Source organism: Typha latifolia, chromosome 9 (assembly GCF_019914945.1).
Source record: "Typha latifolia isolate L0001 chromosome 9, TyphaL0001v2, whole genome shotgun sequence".
In the NCBI taxonomy this organism is placed as follows: Eukaryota; Viridiplantae; Streptophyta; class Magnoliopsida; order Poales; family Typhaceae; genus Typha; species Typha latifolia.
In genome coordinates, this window is record NC_133094.1 from 11,148,138 (window position 1) to 11,169,801 (window position 21,664).

Below are 21,664 nucleotides of genomic sequence, written 5' to 3' on the forward strand. Positions count from 1 at the left end.
GGTAAACAGTTAGAAGGTAATTAAAGGGTACTGGAATAAGATGGGAATAAAATATGTTGATGCCCTAATTGTTCTATATTCATTGATGACTCAATCATCATCTTTTGATATATTCTTTTCACAAGTTATCCTTATAAGAATGATATTAGTAGACTAAGAAAAGGTATAAACTATTCTTTAGCTTTAAATGATTGATTTTAATTGCTAAGTTAATTAGTAATTTTTGCTCCGTAAATACTATTAATCAACACATCTTGTCTTCTCGCTCAACCTCATCCTCTTTTTATTTGGAGGTCACTCTACCGACAGAATATACTACATGATATCGATATCGATATGCGACGCATACTTTTATCTAAAAGTCACACAAGAGGTTTACCTTCATCTTAAAAAACCAAAGAGTGATTGATTGATATATGATACTGTACCTACAACCTATGGACTTAAAAATATTTTTTAAAATAATAATAATAATAATAATTTAGGATTTTTCTCTAACTATATGCATTTCTAATACAGCAAATAATTTGGTAGCAAGTAGTAGCAGGCAGCAAAAAGGAAATAAAAATCTACCCGTGGAAAATTCAAGGGGTTGTGAATGCGACACGTGGGCTAGTCGCAATAATTACGCACTCGAGTCTCAGGACGGGACCCACTTCTTCTTCTTTTTCGCGTCACCGGCTTGCATATTCCCACGTGCCGCTTGCCGACGGTACCTTTTCTTACGTGTCGCCCTCTGAGACCGCATTGTAGGCTTGGTACGTGCGGGAGGGGGTTGTAGGGGATCCGGGAGATGGGAGAGGGAGGGGGCCGAGGAGGATTCGGTGGGAGTGGGGCCCGTAGCTAGCTGCCAAAAGTACACGTCGCCATCTTCAAGTGCGGGGTCCACGTGTGTGCGTGAGAGGAGGGTCAAGGGACGGACCAATGGGCGAAGAGACCCAGGATATCACACAACGAGACCCGTCTCTCTCGACGAGAAGTGGTGGGGGCCCAGGTGGGTCCCCTGCCCCACGCGTTCCACGTCACCCTGACCCTCCCATTCTTGCTACGTGAGAAATAAGGGAAGAAAAAAGAAAAAGAAAAACAATCCAAACTCAGAGAACAATTATATCTATTATTATTTTATTATATTTGAACGCATCACTTTGTAGAATTCGAAATTGTTCATTAGAGATAAAGTTGTAAAGGGTTAGATAAATTTTTTAACATATCTCAAATAATATCGATCGAATTTTAAATTAAAAAATATGATAACATTTTTTATCTTTATTATTTAAAATTTTTATTCAATTCTCTATAACTTGATCTCTAACGAGGATCTTCAAATTGGACCAAAAATTTAATTTAATATGTTAAAAGAATTGTAAGGGGTGAAGTGAATTTAAGATAACCGGTGTTCGAACGCCAATCAAGTCTCACCTATATATACTTAATATGGGATTTAAGGACATAATGAGAGACGGGTTTTGAGAGAACATACCTCTATTACATTAGGAAGAAATTAAATATTAGAAAAAAAAGCTTGTACTTACATATCTATAAGAGAATTCAAGCTTTGCATTCCTCGTGAATATATGCATATTGCTGAACTACTTAAATTTCGTCTACCGGTCTCTCTTCTTTGTAACTTAGTTTTCTTAGTTGTGGTTAACTACGGTGATTAGTAATTCTCTACTTCTAGCATCTCGATTGTGTATTTCTTATTTGGAATTTTTTTTTTATAGTTTGTTATTGTTCATCGCCATTCTATTTAGTTTTTGGTGTGGAATTGGGATCGCTTCCACATCCTTCTTACAAAAAATGTTATTTGATACCAAGGTCTAGATTTAGGCTTTTGGATTTAAGGATAATATTTGGATTTGTGTATCGATTGCAAAAATATCATAAGTATCCAAATCATGGAAAGTATTTCAAATGCCAAATTTGAGCTAGAGAAGTTTGATAGCACTAATAATTTTAGAATGTGGCAATGTGAAGTCATTAACGCCTTGTTTCAATGAGAATTGGACAACATTAACATTAAAGGAAAAACCCAAATAGACTATCGAGCAAGGAAAGGAAAATGATGAACTGGCAAGATTGTAGTGCAATTCATTTTGTCTTGCGAAGAACCAAAAGTACTTTATGATACATCGTCAAAGATCTTGTAGAAAAAATTAGAGGACAAATATATGACTATGTATTGAAAACCAACTTTGTTTGAAAAAAGTACTTTCGTTTCCAATACAATGATGGAACATCTTAGCGGGGCACCTGAATGCATTCAACAATTTCTTACAGATTTACAAAATTTGGATGTTGAAATATTAGATGAAGACATGACTTTGATGTTATTGAATTCATTACTGGACACCGATGACCACATCACTATTGCCTTCATGGATGACTACTCAAGAAAGTTTTGAGTGCACACTACACACTATAAGAATAAAGATATTTGAAAATCAAATTGTTAAGAGGACTAAGAAGTGTAGATTAAATTACGATGATGAATACATATCAGGTCTTATTATAAAATTATGTTAAGATGAAGGAATAGATCGATACTTCATCAGTAGAGGGACACCTCAATAAAATGGTGTGGCAGAGTGCTTACTACCCTCACTGGAAAAGATAAAATGTATGTTGTCCAAAGTTGACTTGAGCAAGGAGTTTTGGGCTGAGGTGGTAATATGTGTATGTTATATTATCAACTAAATACTTTCATATACAAACAACGGGAAAAACTTATTGGAGATATGGTGTGATAAACCCATTTCAGAATATAATTTCCTACATATCACCATGTTAGAAAAGTAAATTAGATCTTAGAGTCAACAAGAATAATTTTTTGCTTTAGTTTGTGTGAAGAGATTTTCGAGTTTAGAGGCTAGAATTCAGAAAGGTGATCATCAATGGGGACATTATATTTGATGAGTCATCAACATTGAAACATAGTCAGAAGGTGAATGTCCAGATAATAGAAGAGAGGCAGAGTTCCACAGTAGAGAGGTAGGATTTGAGGCATTTGAACTAGCTTGGAGCTATTCAAATGCCCCATAGTTTTTCTTCCTTATTAAGTTGTGATATAAATACTTTTATTGTTGGGATCTAGGGCAGAATGAGAGAGGGGCTCTGAGAGAGCTTACCTCTATAGTATTAGGGAGAGATTAGAGATTAAAATTTTTTTTTGCATCGTTCATGAATGTAGGGATATTATCAAACCACGTTAAACTTGTTTCCCACTCTCTTTTTGTGGTTTATTAGTCTTTGGTTTTCTTTGTTGTGGTTAGCTTGGGTGATTAGTAGTTCTCTATTTCTAACATCTTTATTGTCATTGCTCATTCCGTATGTTAGTTTTGTTACTTTCCTATATTAATTTATTAGGGTTGCCATCCGATGGGTACAGGAAAGTGATCCTTTTTACTTGAGGTGTTTAATTGTCTTGCTATTCCATCTATTTTTGTTGTGGGTTTGAGATTGCTTCCTCGTTGCAAAACATACCGAGGGAGAATATATTCAATGAAGGACTAAAGCATGTAAAGGAAATTAAGGCTCTTAAAATCAAATGTAAGACAAAATTCACCATTATCAATAATCGTTATCACATTTTCCTATTATTGTTATTATGTTTTTCCATCACAAAATAATATTTCCTACAGTGCGATGGTTATCTTATGCAGTTAGTCTATTTATGAGTTGTAAGTGAATCAAGTCTTTGATTCTCTAATTAATTAAAAAGGAAGGCCTTTTACTTTTCTATGATTGGTAAGTAATTAAACTAATGTTAATTCTGAGTTCTCTATTATTTTATGTAATCCAACCCTATCACATGTCGACTATTAAACTTTAATTGCTTGGCATCAAATTGGATTAGATTTCTAGCGGCGACATTCTAATCATGTAAAGAAAACTACATCTTGTACACGATGGCAAATGAAGCCATCATAAGTTTATAATTCTGTTACTGTGATTAAATTAAGTACGTAGCATGATATCTTATACTATGTAAACCCAACGAACTTTTTATGAAGGATACATCATCAAGCTAATGGATAAAATTAGTCTTCTTTGCATGATATCTTATGATTCATCACAAGAATATCTGAACTAGACTCCATTTTCATAAAACACCAACCAACAGTGAAACGTTTGTAGAAGATTCTTAGTTGGAAAGAGCCTGGCCTTCAAGCTAATTAAAAACATAATTAGTAATTAACCTTTTCTTGTGCTAAAATCATTTTAGAGAGTAGTGGAAAAACGTCATTTGGTGCGTCACCATGGATGTGCCACTTTCCACAATCTTGTAGCATTTAGCCATCACCATGGGCCCAACCTTCTTGGTGTGTAATTAAACCCCTCTTCTTAATTGAAAGAGACGTGATCCTTACGTTTAAGTTAATTGGAAAAGATATTTTTCTTCATCTCAATGTGGACCAAGTGTTAGAAAAGTTAATCTCGATATACTTAATTAAGTGATCATGTTGCCAAATTGTAATACTAATCCATGTTATTGCTACCTTTTAATCAAAGCATATTGTACTAGAAAAATGCATAAAATGATGAGACTTTGGGTGCTCCCCTCTACCACAACATGATCTAAACCTATATATATATATATGTACAAGTATTATATATATAGAGCTAGGTTTGCTTTGGAATCCTTGGTAGGCTCTTTTGATTGATTAGGGAAACTAGTAGCTAGATGATGGTTGTGGTAGGTTTAAAGGAACAAAAAACTAAATGCTTGGAAAGTTGTGACAAACCCTAACTTAAGGGAATGGAACAGATGGAAAATGATGTGGAAATTAGCTTCATTAGGAGCTATTTTTGATTCTTAACTTGTCTTCCTATCTTCTTTGAGAATGATTTTGAGAATGATGTCTATGTCATCCTATAGAACAAGGTATGATGTTTCTACGTAGGCTTTCAAGCATGAAGTTTATCACTTGATTCATGGCCTTATCATATGCTCAAAATAGATAATATTGTTTTTCTTAATTATGGGCTAACTGAGGCCTCTTGCTTATATGCTATGATATATGTAAGTATATATATATATATATATATATATATATATATATATATATATATATATATATATATATATATATATATTATATGCCTATAAGAGTTTATAATATGTAGCAATAGTATTTAGAAAAAAAAATTAATTTTCGATTCATCTTTTGACTCAAAGCATACTAATAACCTATATATCAGGTATGGACTAAGAATAATATAGGAAAATTATCATTAGACCTATTAATTGGTCTCCTTAGTTAGGGTTTGGTTTACAATTAAATGCTAATTACTAGCCATGTCTCAAGAACCTTATCAACTCAACTACCCTCTCTACCCACTCTATATATCATAGCCTATGGTGATGCCTAAAAAGGCTCATTAGTTATATAATTTATCACCACTGGATAAGCATATAATAATCCACTAAATCTCTAGCCTAATTAATTTGGTTCTTGAATGGTGAATCAAACATTTGGCTGCATGCAAGAGGAGTAAAATGAATGAATCTGGATCAAATTCAAGGCCCATGGCCCAATTTGTCAGGTCATAATACATCAAGAACATCAAATAGGTCGTGCTACTACTTGCACATCTAGTCGAGATAAATAATTAATTAAAGATCAACCTGACAAATTCCATATCAATGACCATGTCTGAACTTTTTTCTGTCACAATTGTTGCAATGTTTGATCTGGAAAAGTATACATAAATGACAAGAAGAGTTCATGCATGAACATTTTATGTGACCTTCAAGAAGGTTGAAAAATCATAAATCCTTGATAAATTCAAAAAGAAACAAAAGACAGGTTTGTATATATATCATTTTACATGTTGAATGAATCAATCATAATATATAAAAATTAGCCAAAACAAAAGAATGCAAAGGAATTAAAGACCAAATCTCTCTTCTTCTTCTTCTTCTTCTTCTTCTACTTTTATTCCTTTCATAAACAGAGATAGGTAGCTTGCAAATGAGCAGCCAAGCAAGGGGAGTTCCTCCAAACCCTAAAATGCAACCTCAATATTTCCTTAGCCTTCTCTCTAACCTTCGACCCGCAGTCCATCTGAATCACCAAACATAACTTAGAAACCGCTCCCACTTGCAACATCTCCTTCAACACCACCGGCGACGCCGAAAACCGGGCGACCGATAGCAGTATCCTCACCGCCATCTCACTTGCCATCGGTGAAAACCTAAGTATTTTTTTCGACACCATTGCGATCCCCGCCGCATGCTCTACCAACTCCTTCCTCCCTTCACTGCAACTGCAAAGGTTATCTAACGCCATTAACATCAATTCACATACTCTCTTGTCTTGCTCATCAAGAAGTAGCTCTACTAAGACCTGGATGGCTCCGGCCTCAACTGCCTTAACTCTATTCCTCCCCCATGGACTAAGTGTGACAAGAATTTGTAATGCTCCTTTCATGGCCTTGCTTGAAACCCTATCTTGTATAACGTTGACGACTTCTTTAACAAGCTCGGATTTTATATCGGCCAACCGGGCCGGCGCGATCACCGGTAACGATGACTTGAGTAGCATGATCGCATGCAAACGCGACTCATAGTTTAATCTTCCCAAAATGATCGTTAACATGTCGAGGAAATCGCCATTTCTTTCGATAATATTCGTACGCATGCCTTGTTCGGATAATTGCATGGAATAGAGAATCTTAAGAGCTTCATCACCAGCAGTAGTAGACTCCAGCACTTCGTATATTTCTTCTTCTAATTTTGTTGAGGTAGAGATGGTTCTTCTTATTATGGACAGTAAGAACTCCACTCCACCGGCGTCTTCGACGCACTTCTTGTTGCGATCGCTTTGGACGACGATAGCACGTAGCTTTCGAAGGGAGATCACTTCGCATTGCGGTGTCTTGGCCTCGTCGAGAAGATTGATGATCTGAGCCTCGTCGACCGGCGGTTGGGGGGTAGGGAGCCGGTCGGTGGTGTTGGCGACGCACCAGGCTTGGATTAGCCGGCGGAGGTTGTCGTTTGGCGTGACGGTGAGGTTTGTTAGGGTTTGCTTGGTGACCGGACACACGCGGCGGCCGTCGGAGAATATCCACCGTTCGATACTGCCGCGGTCGTAGGTGATGCCGGTGGAGAGGGTTACAGGATCTGTCATGGTGTCTAGGGAGATTGGGCAAAGGAAATATGGTGGAACTTCTACTACGCTTTCTGCTTCCATTGTTATATATCTCAATGGCTAGCTACTACTATAGGAGATCAAAGAATGCAATTGGTGATCGATCTTTTATAGAAGGGAGGAGAGAAAGTTGAACGTATGAATAAGTTCTCATGCTGAGGGCTTTCTAGGCGTATTTTCTCATTTGTTTTGTATAAATTATTATTCTTCTGGATCTTAGAATTAGTCCGGATTGATGAAAGACCGCAATTTAGGCTAACTGTGGACCATATATGGAATGTTCGATATTTTGACTTTTATTTTTCAACTTTGTTTTTTCTTAGATTATATATCTATTAAATATATGAGCACATATACATATAGCTGACCTTTCTGGGCATCTATGTCTAAATTGTTCCACTAGATTTGACCCGGGGTTCAAAAACCATGTCAAACTTTGCCTGGTATTCCAAACTTCAATCAATAATATTGTTGACACGAGCTAGCTTCATTATGGAATTTAGTTAGTAAAATTAATTGTGATGGTCCAAAATTGTTTGGGTGTTTTAATACTTTTTGAGATGCTTATAGTAAAAGTTGAACAAGAAAAAATGGATTAATTAACAAGATTTCATCTCGAAGTAGCCCATCAAATTTATCTTTGAACCTGATGATCTTGTCAATATTGTGGAGTTTTCATTAATTAATGATGGTGGGTGTGTTTAGGTACTAATTTGGGGACATTTTTTTTGTAGCATTTATTGGATATCTAGAGGAAGAAGAAGTAGGTAGTCTTGAATAGTCCTGAGGAATAAAATGTTGTAAGGGTCAAGGATTAGAAGAATGAAAGAAGGAAAATTTATGAAGGAAGAATCTTAATTGATAAGAAATTAAAAAAAAAAAAAAAGAGGTAATGAACTTAGAAGGTATATGGTTCATATATTATTATTTTGGATTTTTCTTGTATCTATCCCTTCCAAACTTATAACTTAAAAAATTAGTAATTTAGCATATGAAAAGACATAGATATCCTTATATTTAACTTTATGTATTTTATAAGAATATTGCAAGTGTTTCTGAGATATTCTGATGAAATCTTAATGATTAGTTATGTTTCATATATATATATATAAATAATATTTAGAAGGATCCATTCACAAATGCCCTACTATCTTTCAAATTTAAAAGTGAAATTATATATTTTTTTGGGTGAGGATAAGAATAATGGGCACAAAACTCCATTAAGAAGCATGGTTCATGTGAACACTTTTGAGTTGGAACTTGGAAAGCATCCCTAGCTAGTTGCCAATCCATGGTAATGGTGTAATGGGGATGAGGATGACATTCAACTAAAAGTACTTATAGGTTTTAATCTCTCCTTTCTTTCTTCAACTAATTACCTTCGATCTCTATTACATGATGGTAACTTAGTTGACTATGGTAGTTATAATTAAACAAAGTTTAGAAAAGTAGAAGAACATATTTAAGCCAAAGGAAATTTATAAATCCAGTAGAGGATCTCAGTGTGGCGCTCTCCCTCTCATGTGAGTACCTCACCGGTGTGACTCTCTCTGACACGATCCTCTGCAAACCAGAATGTAAGAATTGCTACTGTCTGTGTACGTCAGTGTGCCACGTCGTACGGTAGCTGCCTTTGCAGTGCGTCCCTTTTGATCAAATAATACCACTTTCGAGTTAGTTTCTATTTTTTCCACTTCCCAGTAGTTATCACTGCCCAATCCATTGACTTCCTGTATTTTTACGTGGACTTTCTTCTATTCCAATTGGATCAATTTATTTACGATTTAAATCAGATTTTTTTTTTAATTATTATTACCCTTAAGTAGTCTTAATTCTTGTGCCCTCTTTCTTTTCTCTCTCTCTCTCTCTCTCTCTCTCTAAAAGTCCAGAAGAAGACCATTGCACCTTCACACAAACCAAACCATCTCCTCTTTATTCATCTCTCTTTCTCTCTCTAAAATCCCCAAATTAAAGTCCGGAGAATTAATTAGCATGGATCCATCCATGGGAAGGCCCTCCCCTCGCCGTGAGCTCCAAGGTCCACGACCCGCCCCGCTCAGAGTACGCAAGGACTCCTACAAGATCAAGAAGCCCCCATAGCCCCGCCTCAAAACCAACCGCAGGCGGCGGCGGCAGCGGCGCCTCCGCCGCATCCTCAGGCCGCTAACCACCGTCCTCCCGTCATCATCTACGCCGTGTCCCCCAAGATCATCCACACCAAACCCGGTGACTTCATGTCCCTCGTCCAGCGCCTCACCGGCCCATCCAACTCCGACATCGATCCCGCCGCCTCCTCCCCCTCCTCCTCCCTTCCCTCCCCCGCCGCCCGCCTCGCCTCCATCGAGAAATCCGTCCACGGATCCAACCCCGATCGCGCCGTACACGTCATCAATCTCGACGACGCCACCACCGACGTCGACCAAAACATACTGGACCGGTCCAGTTCATTCCCCGGGATCCTATCCCCCCTGCCGTCGGCCTTGCCGCCGATTTCTCCCAGCTTCTTCTCCCCATTGCCGCTAGATCCGAGCTATCTCAACTTCGACCTAAGCCCCGTCTTCACAAACAGTAACACCGGTAGAAGCTTCGCGGAGGGCAGCTCGTTCATGGCAAGCCCTAGCAATTTGCTACCATCTCCAATGTTTCTTTCTCCAAATGCCTGCTGGGATATCTTGACCCAATTTGATCTATGATGATTGACTGGTTTCAAGAATCAAGATGAGCATCACATTGATGGGTCCTTCATTTGTCTGTGTATTCACGAGGTAAAAATTCAGAAACTTTTTGGGTTTTTGTGTAAGATCTCGTTAGGCATTGATTTCTTCTTACCTACCTCCCCCTCTGGTACGAGACACCTTCCTGGTTTTATTTATTTGTTTATTTATTCTTTAGACTAAGACATAACGGAGATTTGTATTTTTCTTTAGCATCATGTGGTTGTGCAGGACTTCAAAGTCTAAATTGGCAACTGGATGCATTTTATTTAATTACTCCTTCTCTTTCTTGTAAAATTTTCTTTTAATCTTTTTCTGACTATTGACACAGTCCATTTGGATTTTTAAATCTTGATTTTATATTGAAAGGTAAACATAGGAGTAGTTTTGATTACAACCAAATTGAATAATTTATATGCCTCTTGCCGAGGACCTAAGAATTGTTGCCTTTACTTGTATAAATGTTTTCATAGTAAAATCTCTCAAATTTCCGTTGATTGCTCGTTTAATTTTTATACTAATATCATTTAGTTGTCACCTTATTAACCAGTTTACTTTTATCTAGAGAGAAGAAAGAGAGATGTTAGAAAGTAAAATAGTCTTTTGATTATTTCTATCTGTGAAGTTAATTGTAAGAGATATTAGATAGTTAAACAGATTAAAATGTCACTAAAAGTATAAAAAAAAAAGAGCAATAATTTAATATTTTAGAAATCCACATGTATTTAACTCCTAAACAAATGTTTTGAAAAAGTTCTAAGTTGACTTAATCAATTTTAATTATCTCAATGCTCATAATTAAAATTGCTCTATTTTTTTTTGAGAAAAAATTGCTCAAGAAACCTAGTTCAGTCGTGTAACAGTATAAAACTTGTGAATCATATGGCAAACAGGAAGCCTTTACCAGATGAAGACTTCTACAAGGATTTATTGATTGCATATATAGCCAATCATGTATTTATAATATGATTCTTATGCAAGTAGAGCATAAGTAAAGGCAAGCTATTCAGAACGGCAGTTAACTCACCTTACCACCTGCCACCAAAGTCAGCAGCACATTTATGAGAGCAAACAACTTCTAACTAAACATGAAAACATACAACATGATGAATAATTATAGCACAAAAAAAAACAAGTCTTTTTTTTTTTTTTTTTTTACTTCTATCTTTTCTCTTCTTTTCGTATTCCTGTTGAACATGAAACCTCTGCAAACAAAAACAAAATCACTAGCTTGCTTCATTCTCTTTTCTTCTTTCCAGGCAGCAGAACCTCTTTAGAGCGTCTAAAGAGATTTGGGAAAAAAAGCTGCCTCCTCAATAAAGGCCTCCAGGTTGGCCACTAAGACATGAACAAAACCTACAGATCACACCATCCAGTGACTCTGGTGATGCTTTAAGCCTCTCTTACATCTCACGTCCTAACAGGCAAGCCATAATTATGAAAAGATCTAATGACTCCATCATTGCTTGCAGTCACTATGACTGTATTCCATGCAGCTGAGATAGAAGTAAGATGTCGATAGTGATGATGATAATTATCAGCCAGTGGTGAAGGAAGTTTCTCCTCTGGCCATGTTGCTGATCCTCTAGTGAAGCCATCAGAGAAGAGCCGAGTTCCAAGGGAATAGCAGTATGGATCCCTGAGCAAGGTGGATGGATCTAAGATCCTCTGTGATAAAGGAGGGTCGAGATGGCCCGTACTTAATCGAGCACCTCGGTCCACCCCTGGCCATGGGGCTGCAACAGATGCACCTCCAGAGAAGAATAGTTCACATGAGCTTGTTGATTGGGCTCTTTTGGAGGGCTTCCTGGAGCCATCAGAGTTCCAAATGTAGACGTGTGAATCATCGCCTACAGAGACTAAATATCTTCCATCCAATGTGAATGATGCAGAGAATAGACTCTTGGCCTTCCGGAGACCTGGGTGATGTACCACAAGAAAGTTGCAAATTAGAATTAGTACATGGATTCATAAAAGTCTAGCTTGCTTAGCGAAGAATTAGTAAACAATATCTGTAAGAATATTGCTGTTCGAAAGAAAATTCATCAACTTCAACACAAACTACAAACAAAAATTGACGGGCATATCATGCTCTACCTCTGAATTTCTGTATGGCATCAATGCCATCAAAAATTCGTATCCTGGAGTCCCCTGATGTGATCATAATGCTCTGAGCTCCAAATGGAGAAAACTGAAACGATGGAACATGCAAGTTTTAGGAGGAACTCAACTTTGTATGGTCACTCTTAGAACAATTTTAAGATCTCTAGAGTAGCTGCAATTAAAGAAAGCCACTACCTTTAAGAACTAACCTGCAGACCAGTAATATGGCTCCCCGAGGATTTCTTTTTACCATAGACACATAATGTTGTGTCAAGCTGCATGTTTTGACCTGTGTCCAGAACAATATAGGCAATGCACATCAGAGCTCTTCAAAAATGTTCAAATAAAGAAAACAAAAACAAATATGAGAAAATAGGCTAAAATAGGTTTTTAAAAGTTGAAAGCAGATCACAATTATCTCAAGGGGGGGAAAATAGCACAGTACAATTTTGTACCTGTGTAATCATAGAAGCGGCAAATTCCTGTAATAGAACCGACGGCAAAACCCTGATTTGAGAAAATGACATTAATGACTAACAAATGGCAGAAAATATGATGTTCATCATTAAAAAACATAATAAGATTTAAGACTCAAACCTTTCCATCTGGTCGATAACACACAGCAGTGACCATATCCCGAACATCTGCCCATTCAATGACCCTGTTCTCTAGAGCTCCCCAAACACGGGCTTTGCCATCTATAGAACCGGTGATGAAGTATCCTTCATCAATAGGATTGAACTGAACGCATGTCACTGGTTCCCACGTAATACAAAAGAAAAGAACAAATTATTCTATGTAAACAGAGGAATGTGATGACAATTAACACAGGAGATACAAAACTACGATATCTCTTTATCTAATAAAGGTTAATGGTATAGGACAAAATTTTCAATCAATGACGAGGCTTCCATAGACATCACAACTTTATTCATATTTGCAAGAAAAATTCAAACAAGATCAAAAGCTTAGAGTCTCAAGTATTTGGAGAAATTGTTCAGCACAGCCATGTTGTTGATAGAGAAAACTACCAGAAAAAAAAGGTAAACCATAATTTGTAATTTGACTTCTCATACTTACCATAATCATTATGTTGAAATATCTTAAGACAGTTCTTGCAGCCGACTTTCCACAAGCGCACTGTTTTGTCTTTAGACGATGTCAGAAGACACTGCAATCAATCTGTGAAGCATTAACATGGGAAATGCAAGAAGTGATGCAAGAATATAAGTGCAACAAGCAAAAGATTAATGCCAGACTAGGTGATCCAATGAAGTAAACAAGATATATAATTTCAGATAATAAAAGCATTAAAATTTTATCCCATGAAACGTGACATAATATTAGCAATAGACCATGATAAGGTAAAGGAGTGCGGTTTCAACTCACATCAGATGTAGACCAGGATAAATCCAAGATATCACTTGTGTGACCATGGAACTCATGCAGAGCAGTGTCTTCAATCTTGAAGACCTTCTGGGGAATAACAACTTGGGCAGAACCTTTTCCAAGCTTCAACTTAACATTGTTAACTCTATCAACAAATTTATCGGATATCTCTGCACTAAAAGATCTACAAGAGGCTTCCACTTCTCTAACCTGCCAAATTCGAACTATACAGTCCTCGCCACCAGTTGCCATATGCCATCCAGATGGAGAGAACTTCAATGTCGTAATTAAACCCTTATGGGCTTGTATCTCTTGATCCAAGAACAGAGCAGCGAATTCCATGCATTGTTTCCTCTGTTGCCTAACCCTTCCACTGATTGACCTGTTCATTTTGGAAGTACTCACAGGAAAACCATACTTGCACAATCCTACTTCAGGTCTCCTCCTTGCAAATCTCCTCCACCAGCTTTTCAGTTTTGTGTTCTTAGCACCAAATCCGCTGTCCTTTTCTTCTCCATGGACAAGAGCTCTACTCAAAAGCTTCTGAACGGAAGAAGAGGGCCCAAGTAAGGTCTCAAACTCTTGCAGAGTCAGCACTTTATTTGAACCAACTTCTTTAAGAATGCTAAATAAGCCATCCTGTCCCTCATCATGAACAATAAATCTCTTCCCACTGTCAAGATCCTTTATACAGCGGCGAAAATCTATTGCTAACTCATCATCAAGAGAAGAGGTATCCATAGACGCACTTCTACTACTTGCAATTCTCTCTAACTCCATAGCCTCTGAAGGCTTGTCACCTGTAGTTTCTTGGTGATCATGAGAATAACTAAATGCAGTAGTCACACACTCATCAAATCCCATTCCCTGGAAAAACCTTCTTCGTCGTTCTTGAACACTGATCAGCTCCACTGTCCATAAACCATGATCAAACTGTTTTAGCTCTAACTCTGGCTTACCAATATCACACTCCTCTGATGATGAAGAACTTATAGAAGTCCTGATATTGTCGCGTGCATCAAAGAAGACATCTTCCCCTTCCTCCTCCGACCTCAGCATGTTTATCAGAATGGTACAAAAGCTTCAAAATTATTCACCATGTAGGAAGCTCCCTACAACAAAGTTAAGAGCTTAGCAGCTACAACTATCACAACTCCAATCTCAGATCTTGATAGTGCCTCCTCTTCTCCTCCAGTATAGAACCAGCAGTCATGGCACTAAAAATGGACGGGAAAATGAAACTTTAAAATAAAGAAAAATTAACATAGGAGTATAATTACAACCACAAATAAAACCTATCTTATAAACATGTTGTGCAATTAAATGGACTGCAAAGCTATAATGCACTTAAGGCTACTTGTTTTCAGAAAATCATGTGGGGTTTCCTTTCCACTCTAGACTATTTAAAACAAAAGCTATACCATTAAAATTCTCAACCAAAGCTTTTCTACAAAATTTCAAATGAATCAATAACTACAATGTTACAATTACAGCAAGCAGATCCTCTTCTACACTTGGGAGTACCAGTAAATCCTAAAATAACAACAAAGAAATAGTAGATTCCCAAAATATTTAAAGCTCAAGTCCACTGCATAATAAAAGAGTAAAGAGTGAATTCGACACGTCGAAGAACTAAGCTACTACATTTATAGTCAAATACACCCTACCATTCATGAATTCATGAACTAATAACTTGATAGAATCCAAGACACCAGAATCTCCGATCGCAGTAGATAAAAAGGATAAGAACCCAATCTAAATATCTAAATATATATATACAACAAAACAATAGAACAGGATGAATTCTATCAAAAAATAAAAATAAAAGTTTCAAATTCCAAATTGCTCTCTACCTCTAAACGTGTTCCTTATCCGGATCAAAACTGAACAAAAAACAACAAAGTCCATCTTCGTCCAACCCCAAATTATATACTCCCTCCGATAACCCCCCAGCCCGCACGAGCCACCAACACGAGCGGCGTAGCCGCACGAATCCCCACGGAATAGACATGGCGAGATCGAAACACAGCACTAAACTAGAAGGAAAAAAACAAAAAAAGTGGCAGGCTTTCCCTCCTCTAGGTATAATAAATCGACTCGCTTTCTATAGCGCAATAATGGCGATCTTTAAAGAGATTGCAGGCTCCGGTAAACGAACCGGACAGCTACGGAAAGGGATCGGTCGTCGCAGGCGAGGGATCCGGTCGCCAACCGACACGTGCCGTTATCTCCCCCCTTCGTCTTCCTCTCCTACGACCTACAACTCCCGGTACGGACACTTCCCCTCGGACTCTATAAGTGTAGGCTTCGCCTCCCGCCATTAAAGCCGCGTCCTTCGAGCCACCCAACTGCTGCGCACGCCAAAGATTTCCTCCTCTCCCCCTCCCCTGCTTTCTCGCCATCAAAAGGCAATAAAAATCCAATATTCTCACCATCTCCCTATCTCGGTACCGGATCAGAGCCAGACAAAATAAAAAAATAAAAAAAAAGATTCGATTTTTGGCCTATAGGCGACGATTTGATATCAAAGCAATGGCTTCTGATCTCAATACTTACCAGGTTATATTACTTCTCGCCATGGACGGAGAGGAAGGATTGGATTCTAGGGCTCGATAAGGCTCACCGTCCTACGATCACGTAGCCGTAATTTGGAATATATACGGGAAAAGTTTGTGGGGGCCCACACGCGATCGGATTCGGGTCTGGCACGTGATCCAGTGGACCGTACGACTCGGGGCCGCTCTAATAAAGAGTTGGTTAGAAAGTCTGCAGTAAAAGAAAAATACGGAAAAAATAGAGTGAAATTTGCAAATAACACCCTACAGTTTGAACCCTACATTCTTCACTATTTCCAAATCCCTCCTTTTCTCTTTTTTTTTTTTTTTTAAAAAAAAAAAACTTTTTAAGTCCATTATTTTAATTAACTAATTGGAATTGCGGCCGACCTAATCTTTAATCGTGCAGCTGTAAAGAGGAACACAACTTTTTGGCAACAAATCACAAACTAATTTAGTCAAAAGAGATACTTTTAATTTCATAAAGTTTGATAATAATATTTATATGTAGAACATATCTAACATAATTAACTGTTTCTAATAGTCCAAAGTTACATATAGAAAATGCGAGCTTTAAAATTATATTCTATACTATTTTTGGATTATAAAAAGGGGGCACTTTTGACTTTTGAGTAGTACGTTTGATAGTGGGGGGTGGAATTTTGCTTTTTGGACATGCTTTGTTGAAATAATTATGCAGCAAACTTCTGGATGCTTATGAGACGCTTTGCAAGAAAGGGTCAAATAATTTGAGTTCAAGAGCTTTAAGATTAGTGCTGGATGAATCTCGGTGTATTCCAACAAATCCTTGGGCTATAATATATTTAACTCATAAGTAAATAATTACTGTTAAACTTGTGTATTTTGAGCTATAGGCTATAGCTTCTCTAAATGAACAGCTAACGTTTAAAAAATCAACTATGAGATTAAAAATTATGACACATATTTTTTGATAGGTTTAATATTTTCAATGACCGTTCGAATTGATATTTGATAGATTTTTCATCAAAGCGCAATCTAATTACCAAAATATCATAACTGGAGCATCCAATAGATTATGCATCAAACTATGATGAGTAGAGTTGGAAACTAGTTGAATGAGACTAAAAGTCTAATCTGCTAGCTTCATTGCTCAGCAAACACATCCAGGAGTCTGTCATTAAATGCCAAAAGGTTACAGTAGTAGCTACAAGCAAAGAGAAGAACACTTGTTAATCACCTCATGCCTCTCGTTCCACTATTTCTTAAGTCTGTCTCTGTTTATGTTCCACAACTTGAACAGCAAACTGCACTCCTTAGTTGATTAATTATCTCAACAATGATCAAGTGGGTTTACCTGCTACAGATGCCAATAATCTATGCTGATGTTTTAGTTAATACACAGACCCACTCAGTTCTCATTAAGACACACCTGGAAAGATCTTTAGTCACATGGAGATGGGGGATATTCTAATTAACAAGTGTGCATGTGTGTGTGATTAAGATCTAATCCTATTTGCAGTGCTGGTTAACAGAGAAAGATTAGTTACTTATATACTCTAGTTTATTTTAATTTATTTTTCTTAATTTTGGGCCTAATATTTGGAGGCCCAACTAATAACCCACGGGCTCGGCCCATGTAATAATAAATGGGCCTATCGTGGAGATCAAACACTAGCAAATCTGTGGGCCGAGGAAACCACACCGCCTTCTCGAAACCATTCTAATTTCCAAACCCCCAAATTTTACCGAACCCTTCTCTCTCTCTCGATCTCTCTCGATTGATGGCGACGATGCTCCGATCCACCTCCGCCGCAGCTCGAAGGATCCTTCTCCTCTCGCGCGCGAGCTATTCCTCCATCTCTGCTGTCGCCTCGCGCGGGAAAGCCGTGAGCCGATTGCCTTCCTTTCCTTCGCCTTTCGCCGCCGATCGCATCTCAGGTCGTGCGTATCTCGTCTGATCTCTTCCTCTCTCTGATTTGGCGGTTCTATTAATCCATGTGGAGTTTGTGTTGTGATCTGTTGATTGTTAGGGAAGATTTATGCGTAGTAATTGTCTTAGCTACGTTAATTATTTGAGGGTTAGGAGAATGAGAATGAGCTGAGGAAGAACAGTTCTGTGTGTTTAATGATTGATTGGAGTAAAAGACGAAAAGCGCTCTTTAGTCAGGAGTATACTTCATGATGCTTGTTTTAAGTGTATTTGGTTATAGGAATTTGTAACTTTAATAGATATCCGTTGATGATGATTCTTTCTGACGCTAAGGTTTTCTATATTTTCTTGGAAGATGCTGGGCTATTGCATTATTGTCCTTTCTTTTGTAAGAGGTACATACATTGAATCTGAATGATCAAGATGTGGTTATGCTGTTTGTGTGTGTCTCTGGGTGTATACTTTCAGAAGCATGAATATGTATTCAGTTAGTTTGATAGCAAGACTGCTTATATTTGCCATTGCTAGTTATGGTGAGATAATATGTTTGTTTCTTCTTTTTGATACATTGCCAAGCATCTTCAATGCTGTTTCATTTGGGACCTTTCTCTTAGTTGTACAAGAGAGACGAGGATAACATTCTATTGTTCTTCAAACAATCAAGCATCATTGTTCTCTCTTTTGTAGCTAGAATCTTTTTTATTTCTAGAATAAGTTTTGGAGGATTGCTTTTCATGAATTAGAACTATATATTATAAATTGACTCGCAAATTTCAATGAAAGAGCCTCCCCAGCTTGATTCATTGTTTGGCTAGGAATCTGCCAATTGTCCTTTGTAGGCTTCTCAACATTTTCTGCATCATAATTAGCAAACTGCTTAACTCCATGATTTAATATCATTTTTTGAATAGCTGGTTGAGAGTTGAGAATCTTTTGGGAGGATCTTCCATGATGTCTTGAGGCTTATTTATAGACAGTAATAACATGACATTATTTAAATATTTCTATTAGTCTAATATTAAGTACAAATTTCATTTTTTTTCTTCACTTCTAGCTGTGGCATCATAGTATATTTTTTATTCAAAACTTCCTATATCTTGTGGCTTTTTTGCTCCTTTCCTATCAAAGTGTCTCAAGTTCATAAGTGAGAAAAGTTTTAAAATATAAAATATAAAAATCATTGTTCTTTAACAGCTTAAGCTTTTAGAGAAATTGGTGAATTAATATAGTACTAGAGTGGAGGTCTTGAGATCGAATGATCGAATCCAACTAGGTCCATTCTTTGTTTAAAAATATAAAACCTCCACCTATTTAAGTTGAATCTACTTCTTGGGCTGATAAGTTATCTCAAACCCTTAAATGAGGGGTGTGTTAGAATATACAATAGAAAGAACACCATTCTCTATATCTTACACTTTTATAGCAGTTAACGAGTTAACTATGTTTTAATAAATACTTATTCTTCCTACTAGGTTAAAGCACTTCATTTTACTTGTTTCCCTTTTTCTACATGTGGCTTTTGGAAAATTCTTAGCTTATGCCTTATTACACAACTTCGATTTCATCCTAATATTTCTCTTCTATTATGGAATGTCAGAGTGTACTCTTCCATCTACATGGAATTTTAGGTGCCTATTCAGTTCAAATGTGAGCCACTTGCCTGCTATAAGGGAACCCGATGTAGAGGCTGCATTCAAGGATCTAATGGCTTCAAACTGGGATGAACTCCCAGGTTCTGTGGTGGAGGAAGCTAAGAAGGCACTCTCTAAATCTACTGATGATAAGGCTGGTCAGGAGGCATTGAAGAATGTCTTTTGTGCAGCTGAGGCTTCTGTTGAGTTTGGTGGTGTATTGGTCAGCCTCAGAATGGCTCTTGATGATCTAAGTGGTTTAAGTGGTGAGGTAAATTCATCTTGTTTCTGTTGGTCATCCTTAAGTAAAAAAGAAAGAAAAAGGCTAATGAGTGTGAAGTTTTGACTGATTACCTCTTTTAAACTTTCTATAGAATGTAGGGCCCTTGCCAGATCACATAGAAGATGCTGTTAGAGCTGCATATAAGCGATACATGACATATCTGGATTCTTTTGGTCCTGATGAAGCTTATTTGCGGAAAAAAGTTGAAACTGAATTGGGCACGAAAATGATACATTTAAAGATGAGATGCAGTGGGATTGGCTCTGAATGGGGAAAGGTTAGTTTAGTTCTTCTTTCAGTGCATTTTTTGTATAGAATATCACGGTACCATAGAAGGCTAAAGATCAGTGCACAGGTTTAAAGAGAAATAATCTAGGACACTGTTTACCAACTTGTATACTCTCGCTAGTAACATCTTTTACTCTCTTTTTTTTTATCAAAACCTCTGTTTTAGATTCGAAGGTAAGCCAGCTTGCCACCAGAGCTCCATTTTAGAGAGCTGCAATACCAATTGAAAGCTGATGTTTGATATATTTGATATTCTAGCTGTTGTTCTTTCTAACTTTGGACATAATCAATTGAACCAGCTCAACCTTTTTATTTTGCAGGTTTCTCTTCTTGGCACCTCGGGGCTTTCTGGTTCCTATGTTGAGCTGAGATCATGAGAAAATATGGCAGATCTCCGAGGGGGTTGGCTGCATGATTTACCACTTTCATTTAATCTGTCTGCTTTTGTGGATGTGTAGTTCTGTTTTAAATAATCCAGGGATTGTCCGTTCTAAACAATTCAGAGATAATTGATAAGCTCAGCCCCTCCTATTAAAAGGTTTGAGTGATGGACCTTCTAGCAGAATAAATGAGCCTTGATCTTCCATTCCTTTTAACCAAGTTTTGCGAACATTTTATCACAGGCGTTTAATTCCAGAAGGAGCCTTTCTGATGTTTTTTCTTTTGTTGCTCTCTATTCCTACTTTGGTTTTCCAACCTTGTTCTTCATCAAGATAGTATATTTCCAAACCTACTTTGTGTTAGAACGACTTTTTGAAGCTATGTTCAAGTGCTACATTCAGTCAGCGATAGATAGCAGTGGAGATTAGTTCGTGAAAGAATCGTCTTTGTCTTGTGACTGTATTCTTTCACAGGCTAGGCTATCGTTATGTGGTATTTTCATTTTTCTTCTTTCTTGGTGTTTTGGCTCGCAATAAAGCTAGGGTCCTGAACGAGCAAGACTACTGACCTAGATAGTATATCTATCTACCTCTCTGCTCGCCCTTCTCTATTTTGAGGGATCCCTCATATGTTTTTATTCCAGGCTTTCCTAACTTGTAACAGACGACTAGGAATAAGAAGAAGATAAGTAAGTAGTCTGGCTTTACACTACTGGAGCTGGGCTTGAAGCTTTCCTCGAACAGATTTACATTACTCCTCGAGCTGGGCTTGAGGCTCTGCTCGAACATTATAGGGAAAGTATTCCATTAGTTCTTGCAACGGGGGAGGTTATTATGCCATACCCATATGCTTTAAATTACTGCTTATATTTTAAATAATGGTTCTAATTCTTGAAGTTAGCCCGTGTTAACCAGTGATTACTGTTATCTTGAGAAGGTAGGCAGAAGCATCTGACTAGAAATCCTTTTGGCTTTCAAAAAGATAAAAAGAAAAAATCCTTTTGGCATATGGCATATGGCATAAGTCCTGTTTGTGCAGCTCTTTTTTACTTTATACTCTGTGGACTTTGATCCTTGCATGACTAACTTACATTCAGCTAGATGCCAAACCAAAGTATCTCTCTCATGTGTGGAAAATAAGAAACATCTCATCTTGGGTCGGTTTGCACTTTTCAAGGACATTAATGTGAAGGGGTTCTCAATTGGCCACTTGTTGTTCAGCACCTCCACGTAAGACAACATGATATCTTACCAC

The 21,664-nt window shown here is 37.4% G+C and overlaps 3 protein-coding genes and 1 long non-coding RNA gene across 5 annotated transcripts; 2 read left to right on the forward strand and 2 right to left on the reverse strand.

The window, feature by feature from the left end:
* Positions 1-5,948: 5,948 nt before the first annotated feature.
* On the reverse strand, positions 5,949-7,196 carry LOC140795768 (E3 ubiquitin-protein ligase PUB23-like). The gene has a single exon (XM_073148527.1). The coding sequence runs from the start codon at positions 7,194-7,196 to the stop codon at positions 5,949-5,951; it is 1,248 nt and encodes a 415-aa protein (XP_073004628.1).
* Positions 7,197-9,063: 1,867 nt separating this feature from the next.
* Positions 9,064-11,952, forward strand: LOC140795600 (uncharacterized). Its single transcript, XR_012110323.1, has 3 exons — positions 9,064-9,919; positions 11,128-11,252; positions 11,341-11,952. It is a non-coding gene; the product is annotated as an uncharacterized lncRNA (long non-coding RNA).
* Positions 10,952-15,989, reverse strand: LOC140795599 (uncharacterized). The gene is made up of 8 exons (XM_073148270.1): positions 15,917-15,989; positions 13,361-14,577; positions 13,052-13,142; positions 12,569-12,726; positions 12,427-12,478; positions 12,181-12,260; positions 11,966-12,059; positions 10,952-11,787 (listed from the first exon to the last, which is right to left on the reverse strand). The coding sequence occupies exons 2-8, from the start codon at positions 14,417-14,419 to the stop codon at positions 11,279-11,281; spliced, it is 2,043 nt and encodes a 680-aa protein (XP_073004371.1). The 5' UTR covers positions 14,420-14,577; positions 15,917-15,989; the 3' UTR covers positions 10,952-11,278.
* Positions 15,990-17,588: 1,599 nt separating this feature from the next.
* On the forward strand, positions 17,589-20,625 carry LOC140795375 (succinate dehydrogenase subunit 5, mitochondrial). Of its 2 annotated transcripts, none has more exons than XM_073147899.1 (4): positions 17,589-17,835; positions 19,425-19,729; positions 19,833-20,018; positions 20,350-20,625. In XM_073147899.1, the coding sequence occupies exons 1-4, from the start codon at positions 17,679-17,681 to the stop codon at positions 20,404-20,406; spliced, it is 705 nt and encodes a 234-aa protein (XP_073004000.1). In that variant the 5' UTR covers positions 17,589-17,678; the 3' UTR covers positions 20,407-20,625. The 2 variants fall into 2 exon arrangements, with proteins under 2 accessions (XP_073004000.1, XP_073003999.1); XM_073147898.1 differs by having other exon boundaries at positions 17,596-17,838.
* Positions 20,626-21,664: the final 1,039 nt, after the last annotated feature.